Source organism: Lontra canadensis, unplaced genomic scaffold (assembly GCF_010015895.1).
Source record: "Lontra canadensis isolate GAN:19392208 unplaced genomic scaffold, GSC_riverotter_1.0 scaffold2, whole genome shotgun sequence".
NCBI lineage: Eukaryota > Metazoa > Chordata > Mammalia > Carnivora > Mustelidae > Lontra > Lontra canadensis.
In genome coordinates this window covers 30,102,550-30,115,525 of record NW_022630996.1, presented here as the reverse complement: position 1 = coordinate 30,115,525, position 12,976 = coordinate 30,102,550, and the positions used below count along the sequence as shown (strand labels likewise).

The 12,976-nt window shown below is 38.9% G+C and overlaps 1 protein-coding gene across 3 annotated transcripts in view; it reads right to left on the bottom strand.

The window, feature by feature from the left end:
• DOCK4 (dedicator of cytokinesis 4) overlaps positions 1 to 12,976 on the bottom strand; it is a 428,176-nt gene that overhangs the window by 73,577 nt on the left and 341,623 nt on the right. For all 3 annotated transcript variants that reach the window (XM_032871243.1, XM_032871262.1, XM_032871253.1), the window contains exons 28-30: positions 4,645 to 4,720; positions 2,779 to 2,879; positions 2,280 to 2,338 (exon numbers count right to left, since the gene is read on the bottom strand). In XM_032871243.1, coding sequence (XP_032727134.1) covers positions 2,280 to 2,338; positions 2,779 to 2,879; positions 4,645 to 4,720 — 236 coding nt within the window. The remainder of the gene's footprint in view (positions 1 to 2,279; positions 2,339 to 2,778; positions 2,880 to 4,644; positions 4,721 to 12,976) is intronic.

The following is a 12,976-nucleotide window of genomic DNA, read 5'->3' as shown; positions in this document are numbered from 1 at the left end:
TCTGAAGTCATAAAGCTTCCTTGCTTTACTAAAACCGACAATTCATTTTTATCAAGATTTTCTTGTTCCACAGAAATTGGGCAAACAGTTTAAAATATGAGATTTAAACACTAAGCTCTATGCAGGTATGGTCCATTTTTTCTTGTATCTCTCCAAATAATGTGCACAGAGCCAGTGCCTCACGAACTATTAAATTGAATGTATTGTCCTGCTCCATTAAGAAACGGATATCTGTAATTATCTGAATAAATTCTTCTTTAGCATTCCAAACACTCAACAGGACATATTTATAGGTAAACCAAATTATAGCAAATAGATTTTCATATTTCTAAGCTGACTTAAGGTCTAAAAGGGGTGTTAAAACAGTACTCTGAACACTTAATTTTTCTTATCATTTTGTAAGAATATATGTATGTTGGAAGAGAGGCTTCAACATTTCTGAACATTTCCCCATTCTAGTTGTTGCACAATAGCAGTGACCTTTAAAATTCACCTTGTGTTTTGGAAGTCTCAGAAAAGTCAGGACACAACTCTAGGGAAATAACCCGAAAACCAAGGAATGAAGTGAAAATTTACACCCACGCTGTATTTGAACTAGGTCCTGCTGGGAATCCATAGTTGAGTCTAAGGAGCCTTTCTATATATATATATATATTTTTTTTTTAAGATTTTATTTATTTATCACAAGTAGGCAGAGAGGCAAGGGGCGGGGGCAGGCTCCCTGCCAAGCAGAGAGCCCGATGCGATGAGGGGCTCAATCCCAGGACCCTGAGACCATGACCTGAGCTGAAGGCAGAGGCTTTAACCCACTGAGTCACCCAGGTGCCCCTAAGGAGCCTTCTAACAGACTGCCATAACTGAGCTAGAGCTAGCCTCTAGGGCTGGGAGAACAGAGAAAGGGGAGAGTATCTAAAGCAGTGCTTTTCAATCTTTAGCCAAAACCACCTGGAGAACCTGTGAAAACTCAGCTGCGGCCCACTCTCTCCGTGATTCTGTTTCAGTAGAATCAACAGCTCTGGGGTGGAGCCAGATGATTTCCCTTCCTCACAAGCTCCCAGGTGCTGTTGCTGCTGGCTTATATGAGAACCAATGTTCTAAAGAGTACTGGCATAATAACATCTTGTTAAATTAATGCCAAATGCAGTATGGACACTACAGGGCTTTGAAAAACAACACAGAGAATGAACAAAACCTAAAGACTGAAAGGAGTACTCTTCAAATAAGACAAACTCCTGCTGTTTTTGGGCTGACTCTAAAGATACATCGTGGACTTCTGGCTGGCCTTAGACAGCAGGAGGTTGCTTTCAAGATGCCAACTCACTTTATTTTCTGAAATTACCAGCAAGTACCGAACGCTGGGCTCAGTTTTATATAACAAGGCTTTCTCAAATTGCTATGAATATTGCTATGCATATATTGGTCAAAAATCACTCTGTAAATAAATGGAAGTGAAACACTAATGGTTCTATTTTCATTTACAGAAAACAAATCCTGCCATTTCCAAGTTGTACTTGGATGAGTCCAAGAGGAAAGATACTTTTAGATCATTACATATTCAATTCAAATAGGCCCATCACTTTAATGAATCATAAGAAGTTTACCATGCAGTAATAGTAAATGAATGCTATAAACTTGCATAGTTAGCATACAAAATTAAATAAGTTGGAATCTCTAGAAAGAAACCCTATGCCAATGCGATTGTAAAACAATCTGTTTTCCAAATATTATTCTTCTCCATGCAGCCAGGTCTGGGTCATCAATTTGCCGGAGCAGTGCGCTCTCTCTGCTGTGTCGGATTAACCACATTGAATCTAATAGTTTCTTAGCAACTGCAGAGGCTTTAAAATCCTTTGTCTATACTCTTTATGATATAGGTCCATGGTGTTTTTAAGAGTACTGGTGAGCAAGTCAGTGTTTCATAACTTTAATTCTAAATCTGTTATGATTCATAGACTCAGCTCAGAGTTCTAGAAATTTTGAGTTGTTACAATCCCAAATTCTGAAAGGTTAGCTCATTACTAAACATGTGTGTATTATTGGAGCAATGCTAGATAATAAAATTTATCATTCATTAATAATGAAACACAAAGGTAAGATGATTTTTCAGACAGATACCAATTTTAAAAAGTTAGTTATAACCATATTCAATGCCAAAATATCAATTACTTTCTAAGGATGATTTTACTGATTTAAACACTGTCACTTGTAAGTTGTCCTTCTTCATTTATACACTTAAAAGTACAGTGACAAACTGCACTGCTTCTCTTTCCATTACTTACCTAGGTTTTGCCACATGCTGAAAATTTCACAACCCATTGTGACGCGCATGTCACCATACCTGAAATAAAACAGAAAGCAAACCTGATACAAAGTCTTCAAAACAAAGACGTATTTGTGTCTCTTTGGGACAGAGAAGTATTTTTGTCTCTTCTGAATTAAAAGACACTATGTTTGTAATTAACGATATTTAATGTAGATGTCTTGATGCTTCTAATGCAAATCCTTATACAAATCCTTTAATGAAATAGATTTGTCCTCTTATTAATTTGCTACTATAATACACTGATTTCTGAAAGATGGAGCTCCCTCACCCCAAAAAAAGTATAAGTAAGTTCAAAATTTCCAGAAAAGACTGCTTGTCCTCTTGCTCATTGCCTCTCCACTGTCATTTCCAGTTACGGATATCTGATTTATGAATCATTTAAACCAAACGCCCTCTTAAAGGCACAACATTCGATTTGCCTCATATTCCCCACCCAATTATACATTGGTACTTACTTTTCTAACACCTTCTTCTTTTTGGAAGGTGTGAACATCTCTAACTGAAGACACAACTGGTTGATAAAAATGACGGCAAGGTAAAAGTAAGAATCCCAAATCTAAAACAAGAACAAAACATTTAAATGCTATAGTTTACAAAAATATTTACAGATTAAGTGACATATCTTGGATTTGCTTCAAAAGTGGTAAGTGGATGGAGGTAGAGTTGAAGTAAGGTTGGCCCCATGTGGATAATAGTTTAATCTGGATACAGGTACATGAGAGTTCATCACACTATTCTCTCTGCTTTTACATATGCTTGAAATTTGCTGTAACAAAGAGGGAAAGCAAATAAATACTATCTATTTCTATACTGCTTCCAGGCCATACCCCAGGTTTCTTAAGGTCCCTGGTGTATATTAAATCCTTTGTTTCTCTTATAATATGTCTGAGGTATAAGTTGGGTTATTTTATTCCTGTGAGAATTCATTTTTGGAAGTCCTTTTAATGGAGAATTAAAAAAAAAAAAGGCATACACTTCTCTGGGTATGCTAATTGCTTTAAATTCAGACAGTATGTAAAAATTCCCTGCCCAGACAAATTTTTTGAGTTTAAGGTTTCTTATACCAAAAACAGCACCAGAAAGAGATCAGAATAAAATTCCCAGAAATAAACTTAACCAAAAACATATGACATAATGGAAGGAAACTACTTCTTCACAGACACTAAGTATAATTGGAAATAATGAGAAACATCATAAAGAATTAATATCTTTTATATATAAAGAGCTCTTATAAGCAAAAAATATAAGAATGAGCAAAATAATGAAAAAAGTCAAGAACAGATACTTCACAAACTAAACTAAACTGAAATATGAATTTTAGTCAATAATTTTAGGTTGGTAGATATATAGGAAATCAAATATAATTGGCATAACCCTTAACTCATTGTTCCACTTATAAATATATCCAAAAAATAATTAAGGATATATGCCAAGTTTTATATTGTAAGAAGGCACATAGAGTAATTTCTAAGAATAAAATAGCAGAAACAACTAAATATTAAAAAGCAGAGTTGTAATCATGAAATTTTCATATATTTATTATTGTATGGTATGATATAAAGACATAGTATACAAATTTTAAATTCCATTGGTTTTCACTGATTTGTGTTTTTGTATTTTCTAGTTACCCAATAGGGACAGTTTATTCAATGTTGAATATGAAAAATGTTATTTAAAAAGAATAGGAAATACAGATGCCAAAACCTGAAAACATCATTAAGAAGGGAAGCCAAAATAGGCATGGCCCATCCTTGTTTACCATTTATCATCTTCCATTTAAAAAATAGTGTATTAAGAATTATTAGGCATGTCAAATTATATTATAGATGTACCGATAGTTCTGCCTTAAAGAATTTTACCAATCTTTTATTTTGTTTCTTTTCATTAATTCATTCTAAAAAAAAATGTGATGATAGAGAAGTAAAGGAACTGAAGCATTTACTTTGTAAACATTTTCTTCATATAAACTCTACTTTAAAAAAGTCTTAAAAACATATATTCTAAGTTCCCTTTGTCACACATGAGGACCGTACAAGAAAGAAGAATGAAAATTTATAGTAACAACAAGAAACTACATCCGCTTAAGCACTATGATTTCCACTAGGTTGGTAAGCATGATTACAGCCCTATCTTGCTCACGAATATAATGAAAACTTCTAATATTCATCATGAAAGGTAATATAGCCCAAGATTAATTTGGGGTAGGTGGAATAAATATGTCTTCCTATTATTAAGAGAAAGAAAATATGTTAGGTGATTTCCTCAAGTACAAGGTGAAAGATCTCAGCTCAGGCAGGAGAGTCATCCAAATGGATACTTACTTTATAATCAAAGTTTTCATTTAAGAAGTTCTTACGAAGTGCATCAGACAGGTATAGAACTGTTGTAATAATAACACTAGTGACAAAAAAAAGAGAGAATATTTTAAATTGGAAACTTTGCATTAGTGAAAATTATTTATTAGATAAGAATAAAAAACAATTAAGGTAGAAGGAGAAAACCTTCAGGGGCACCTGCGTAGCTCAGTCAGTTAAGCATCCAACTCTTGGTTTCAGCTCAGGTCATGATCTCAGGGTCCTGAGATCAAGCCCCATGTCAGGCTCCGTGCTCAGTGTGAAGTCGGCTTGGGATTCTTTCCCTCTCCTTCTCCCTCTGCTTTTCTGCTCCCCTCCCCACCCCACCCCCCCAAAAATAAATAAATAAATAAATAAATAAATACTTTTAAAAAAAGGAAAAGAAAAGAAAACCTTCAGGAAGCATGTGGAACAATATTACTTGAATACCGTGTGCTAACTTTTTAAAATTTACTTTAAAGTAATCTCTATATCCAACATGGGGATTGAACTCATTACCTCCAGATCATGAGTCACATGCTCTACAGACTGAGCCAGCCAGGTGCCCCCAACGTGAATCTTAGATGACTTGCATTTGAAACAGGAAAAAGGAACAACAGGCCAAAAAAAAAAAAAAAAAAAAAAAAAAAAATCCATCATTGAAGTTGGGTTCTTTGTAAAATGATACCCAGAGCTATGAGTTCATATGACTCGGGCAGAAATATATCAATCTCCTGATGTTTTATAGTGCTTTTATTAATTTATGAACAAAGCAAAATGATTAATCCAAATTTAATATTCCACATTTGATTAACATGGAAGAAAGCCACACTTAAAAAAAATACAGAACAAGAAACTGGAGCCCAAAGATGAAATGGATGAAATGATAGGATATATTGAGAATTTATGAGAGATCTTCTCTGTTCTCCCCCGTTTAAGGTATTATGGGGCAGGCAAGAGCTATGGAAGGCAGACTCCCTCTCTCCTGGTGACAGAATGCCACGAAAGAAACCATTACAGACTGTGAAATTGTCTATAATCCAGCACTAAGCTGTGTGAAACTGCTAGCGGGTGGTAAGGTCATTCAGAGAATGGGGCATCTCAGGGCTGGAGAAATTAGGGAAAGATGAATCGACATTCAAAACTGAATGCATATCGAACTGGTTCATTTAATATTCCATACAGCATTACACTGAAACAACACAGGTCATTCTCCAAAATACTATATACTAATGGTATATATATGGCTGATCCTGAAAACCCCCAAATACTATATACTAATGGTATATATGTGGTTGATCCTGAAAACCTCCTCTGCCTCTGCTGAGACGCATGCCCAGGGGAGTGTTTGCGAGACTTTAGTTCTCAGCACATGACCGCCAATAAAAATAAAACACCCCACCGACTTCACACCTTGATTATCTTATTGGTAAAACCTGGACTAGAGGGATATTTACTAATTAGAAGAATATTTACAGTCTTTGAAAGACATAAAGTTTCATTATCGATATCTGCTGGAAAATTCACTATGATAGCCTTTTCCTGGGATAGGGGAATATTAATGAGACTAAGTGGTTGGATGACTGAATGAGAATAGCTCAAGGTAAAGAAAGGGAAGGAGAAGAAAAACCACCATTCCTCAGGCACCTGCTCTACCATGAGGAAGCACGTACATTTTATATATGTCAATTACATCTTTCAAAGAATCTTACTGTGAAAGTTAAGTATAAGCAAAGCCCATGAAAATGAAAAGTCCTGTGGTATCTCCAGCTTCCACCCCAAACAGGAGACATCATCAGTGAATATCCTATTAAAGAGATAAATCACCTGCAAGTAACAGTATAAAGTGCCAATTTTCCATAGCCACTAGCAAAATCAATGATGATAACTGAAGAAATCATTAAAATTCCCAAAGTAGTTTCTCTAAAACTTACATTATGAAACTAAAACTTAATTATCAGATAATGGAATGCTAGCAAGGAGGAAGTAGTTCATCCTTAACATGGGGTTCTAAGCACAAATGTTCTGCTTTGGTATTCAATGGAGAAATACACACAGTCCCACTATGCCTGAGTATCACATAAAAAGACCACTTTCTGGCCCATAACCGTAGCAGGCCCATAACCATAACTGGATGAGCGTCCAGTGGTAGTGAAACAGGACATATCTGGGATTTAGACTATTGGGCCTAATGTCTTGGAAAGCAGCCAACACATTCAACCTTCCAAGTAAGAAGGTTAGTCCACAGCAAAGATGACCCATTTGTTATTTATATGTTGGGTCCCAAACACACAAACAACATCCACAGCTTCTTGAACTGTGCTCGATGGTAAAAAAATATGGAGCCTCTGTGGCCTTATTGTCACCCGGAGAGTCTTAAACTAGGGGCTCTCTGGAATCACCCAGGAGCCTTTAAAATACAGAGAGATACCCCCAGAGATGCTAATGAATGGACTGGGGTACAGCCTGGACAGCAGGATTGTCAGGATTCCCAGGTGATTCTCAGGTGTACCCAGAACCGAGAACCACTTCTCTAGACAAAGCAGTGCTTCTCAGACTTTAGTGGGTACCCGGTGATCTAGTTAAAATTCAGCTTCTGCCTCAGTAGGCCTATGGTGGGGCCCGAGACCCTGTCATTTCTAACAAGCTCCAGGGCATGCTCTTGCTGGTCATCCTTGGTCCACCCTTTGAAGAGCAAGGCTCTCCGGAGGCCTAAGCCAGAAAAACATTCCAACAAACTCTGCTTCACATTCTCCTGGCTTCTAGAATTCTATGCCTGTCATTATATTTGGTAGTTCTTAAATGGGGAATGCAGTCCTTGTTCTAGATTGAACACCTCGTCCTCTCACCAAGGCGGTGTCATCCTTAGGCACCAAGAGGTACAGGGCATAGGACCCATGATCTTTGGAGGAGCTTTGGAAAATGCAAAGACCTGAAAAAATGTTATGGGACCAAAACTTAAAACTGCAAAATAGCAACTAAAATTAAGTTCATTACATGCCCACAGAATACAACATTACTTATTTCATTGCTTGTCCAATTTCATATTTAGGCGACATCTATTATATTAAAAAAAAAGGATAGGTTACCTTTTACAACTTCACAGGAATTCCTAAACATACAGAAATGCTGAGAAATCACAAGCAAATGGAGTTAAATGACTCACTCATAGGCCAATAATTTAAAAAGCAAAATGTAAAAATTGCTTTTCACTTTCTCTCTTCAGTAAAATGTGGTGTGTGGGTCTATTTAATATGTTTGATATGTTGAGAGGTAAGACCTCCAAAAACAAGACTTCTCAGAACTAGAAGGACCTAAAGTGAGTCTACTTCAAATGCTTTGCATTTATGCTTATAACATTCAGCCAAGTCACGGAGGAAGCTCCCAGAGCTTTGTACAGTAACTCAGCACTGAGTTAGGATCCGGGCACACAGGTCTCCAAGCCAGCTAAAGGCATTTGTACATTATTGTTCCTTCATTGTGGTCAATACCTGGGGTGTTTAGGAATCTTTCTTTACGTGTTCCAGTTTTTCCAAAACCATGTGGCTCCTTTGGTTTTATTCTTTTACTCATGACTCAGTTTCTGAATATAAGGACATCTCAAATCTCAACACTCCACTTCCATAGCCAAGAAAGCTTTGCAATCTGTTACTACAAATGGTCAAATGACTGATGGCTGCCACAGAAGTGTAGGCACAAGGATGACTTCCAACAACCTTCATCTATGGGCACAGCACCACAAAATTTACACATGAAAGAGGAACTGGTGCACAGGAAATCAAAGTTTTTGCTTCAAGATTTCAGCTGCCACCTCATTCTGGCCTTTAGAAAGTTCTGAAGCAAGGATATCTCCCTGCTATTGAAATCTCATCTACTTTAATTTGTCTGTGGTAAACTACCTGGACCTGATAACATGCTTAAGCAAAAGGCCACCTCCACAGATTATACCTGGACTCAGAGAAGCAGCTTGTGGAGAAACTGGGTTTCAACAAGACTAATGTTTACACATTGAAAACCTATGGAATTCTAATCGTGGAGAACAACTTCCCTACAACCTGGTGGATGAATAGGGGTAGGAGAAATCAACACAAAGACACTGGGGGCAAAGGCAAGTCCTTGAAGGTCATTCAGGGAACTGATCTAAGCCAGCAGTCCGCAAGCTTTAGAGTGATTGACAAAATCACCTGGAGGATTTCTAAGACTTCAGGGCCTTACCACCGCCAATGGCCTGGTGAGCTCCAGAGGTGGCCCAATGAGACGATTCTTTTTTTTTTTTTTTTTTAAGATTTTTGTTTGTTTATTTATTTGACAGAGAGATATTACAAGTAGGCAGGGAGAGAGGGGGTGGGGGGGGGGAAGCAGGCTCCCTGATTTGGGGCCTGACCCCAGCACCCCGGGATCATGACCTGAGCTGAAGGCAGAGGCTTTAACCCACTGAGCCAACCAGGCACCCCGAATGGGACAATTCTAATGCATGTGATCACCCTGTCTCATTCTGGGGACTGTGTCACAGATGGAGGAGAAGACAGCCAAGGGTTGGAACCTGGAGAGCAGTGACGTTGGGGGATCTGGCCTTGTTAACCACAGCTTCACCAAGCGCCTAGCCCACAGTCAGTTTTACTGAATGTCTGTAGCCTCACCACTATATCCAAACCTACGCTTTGTTGTACTTATTTGTGTGCTAGGTAATTCTAAAATGAGAAGCTGGTAAAACATTTTATGCCTTTTTAAAAGCTATTTTGAAGAACGGACTGAAGGCACTCCAAAGGGAGGGCACAGCGTAGGCCAAAATGGAAGCAGGAAATGGAGTGATTGTGCTTTTAGTCAAGGAAGCATGCCGCGTGGGCGAGGAAGAACAAGAAAAGACTGAAACAGAGAGATTTAGGGATTTTAAAAACTCCCTTGACCTTCTCCAGTGAGCAGTACCAGCAGAAAGTCACTCATGTGTCAACGGGCTCAGTTTTAGCCCATCAGGCTCAGATCTTAAGGAAGCCTTTCATTCCTGGATTCATTCTTCCTACCAGCTCCTCACAACTCACCAGGACATGGAGTACGCAGGAGGTTCTTGTAAATATTAGCTGTCGCTATTTAAGTTTGGCACATTCATCTGAGTAATGGATAGTCTGGGTAAAAATCGGTAACTTATCTCTCCCTAGACAGTAAACTTGTTCAAGGATTATTACCCTAATAGAAAAACACCACCAGCTACAGCAAAAAAGAGGGGTTAGCGGTGTTGATGGGTACTCAGCAGATTAGCTGCTCAACCTCCCAACTTTTCATCGCATATTCTGTCTTCCCTCCTGTTCCTGGGCCAACGCTCCTAGCTAAGACCAAGCTTTCTTTGTGTGCATAAGATCAGAGCTACTCTAAGTGTGGCACTTCTTTCATTGAGAAAGTTTTACTGCAAAAAGCAATGCCAGCTAATCTAAAGTGCACGCTGATGTGGTTGGTTGCCTTTCCGGTGCAAGCTGCTCGTGCACAGGGAACAGGCACTTCTCAACAGGCACACTGCAATCCTGCACTTGTCCCAACCCCACTCCCTTCCCCCACCCAACTTGTTCCTTCACTTATTCCTGTTTTCTTCAGTAGCATCAGTACTCTGTCTCTGCTGAGCCATTCCTATTTGTAAGCCAAAATACTATGTTATTCTATATCTTAAAAAGAGTCCTCGTCCCTCAACTCCTTCCAGATCCCCATTTCTCTGCTCCTTTCCACAGCAAAACTTCTAAAGAGCTGTTTTCACTTTCTCAGTTCCTAGCTGTTCTTGAATTCACTCTAAAAAGGCTTCCTCCTCCATCAGTGTCCTGGAAAAGCCCATGTCATGGTCATCCGTATCTCCACTACACTGCCAGATCCGGGGGCAACTGTCACTCTTCATCATCTCCAACCTCCAACAGCTCTTGATACTCCTTCCCTCATGAAATACCTTCTTCGCAGGATATTATACTCTGCTGGGTGTCGTCTTAAATCATGGTCTGCTCCTTTTCAGTCTCTTTGGCTAGATGCTTCTCCATGTCTTGACCGTTAAAATGGCAGCATGATCTACAGCCCCGTCCTAAGTACTTTTTTCTTTTTAATCTGCTCTCTTCCGGGTGCTCTCATTCAGTGCCATGGCTTCAAATATCATCTATAGGCTGGTGACCCTCTAAGGCACATCTCCAGCCCTAACCTTTCCCCTCAGCTCCATGCAAGCAGGTTTAGCTTCCTCTTCTGTCTCCACTAAGATAATCTAGGAGCATTCCAAACTCCTGTTTTACCCAAGATTCTTCACCTGCCCCACCCCCAAAGCTTCTCCTCTGGTCTCTCCCCACCTAAGTGAATGGCACCACCATTCATCCTTCTGTTAAGGCCAAAATTCTAAAGGCAAATCTTCCATTTTTTTTCTCTGCCATCCACATCCAGTCATCTGCAAGTTATGTTACCTTGATCTTCAATATCAATCTTACTACATTCACTGTAATCTACCTGTTCAAGGCATTAACATCTTAGCTGGATTGCTGTATTAAGCTCCTAACTGGTCCTTCTTGGTTTCTCTCCCTCTTTTCTAAAAAACAAACAAACAAAAACAACAACAACAAAAAAACCACAAAAAACTTATTTATTTATTTCAGAGAGAGAGAGAGAGCACACACATGAGTTGGGGCGGGGTGCAGGAGAGAGAGAAGCAGACTCCCCACTGAGCAGGGATTCCCCATGTGATGCTCAATGCCAGGACCCTGGGATCATGACCTGAGCCAAAGGTAGATGCTTAACCAAGTGCCCTCTTCTTGGTTTCTTTTAATGCTTCTCTACTCCCTAATATTTGGGCCCCGTCTTCCTCTTCTAACCTCATCGTTACAGGTTCCTTCTTGCCTCATGTTCCAGCCACACTAACAGTCTTTCAGTTCCTTGAATGTGCTATATTTACTCTGACCACAGGGCCCTTGTATAAGCTATTCCTGCTGATAAGAACATTCTTCCTTTGCTGTCTGCCTGTTAACTCCTCTTTTGGCGTTCAGCTCAAGTTTTATTTCCTAATGAAAGAGGCTTCCAATCCCAGTTCAGAACAAATTTTCTTTCATAAACATCTTCAAAGAACTATGCTCTATCTTTACGGCATTTATTTTATACTTTAGACACTGCAAAAATATTTGCTGAATCGATGGGTCAGTAAATAAATGAATGACCTTCCCTAAGAATCTTTGGATCCATAAATTACCTATTTGCTACACTCCTCTCATTTGAAAGCTAAATTAGTTGAAGGTAATAGTCAATTACATAATTCAGTGTTTGGTGAGAAAAAGCACAAAAGAAAATGTATGCTATATTTGAAACCAATATGCACACAAGATAAAGAAAATAAGGGCCTGAACTTTCAACTGTAAGGCCAGAAGATTTTACCTTCCTCAGTAAGCAAATCTGTTATAAGATTTATCTCTTTGAAAATGTATAAAGCTGTGACTTTATTTTTGTACTATATTTTGCAATGTGTATGGGAAGGGGGTGGAGAGAAGCTTGTCTCAAAGTGTCCTGTATTTTTGGTACTTAATTTTCATCTCCCTTATGTTGCTTCTTTCTCAAATTGAGCAGTTGTTCTCATCAGAAACATCTACCAAGAACTTAACAGTGTGCATAACATAGCTTTGCACACAAGCAAGAGAGACACATGTCTCATCCTTGAGCAAGTTAGGCTGGACAGACTTACCGTGTTGCCTAATATTGGACATTCAGGTGGAAATAACATAAGACCATACTAATCATCAAGTGTCTGGTCACAGCTTTTGGTAGGACTTCACATAAAGCAGGCAAGCTACAGGACTTGGGACAACATAGTTTACAGATGAAAGTTAAAGGCTTTTAACGTACTTCAAATGGGAAGAAAGGACCAACACATCGAAGAATACATATTTTGAGGGATGAGCTATTCAGTTGCACTTAAGGGTAGGAGAGTGGCGACTTTTCAGCTAGTTACTATCAGTTTGACATGTATTAAGTACAAAGTGGGCAGTTAAAGTGGGAGTTTGGGTAAAAATGCCTCTTTGAGGGGCCCTGATCAAATGTTTGTCTAAGAAAGCACCATGGAAGAAAGGTGGTAAGCTTCAGAGATGCAACTTGCTTCTACAGTTTAGCAAATGATAATGTTTTCTTTTCAATGTATGCTAACATTTTTAGAAAAGATTTTATTTATTTATTTGAGAGAAAGAGAGTGGGCGAGAGTGCATCCAAGTGTGTGTGTGTGTGTGTGCGCGCGGGGGGATGGAGGGGCAGAGGGGGAGGGAGAGAGAGAAGGAGACTCCCTGCTGAGCAGAGCCAAAGCAGGGCTTGATCCCAAGACCACAAC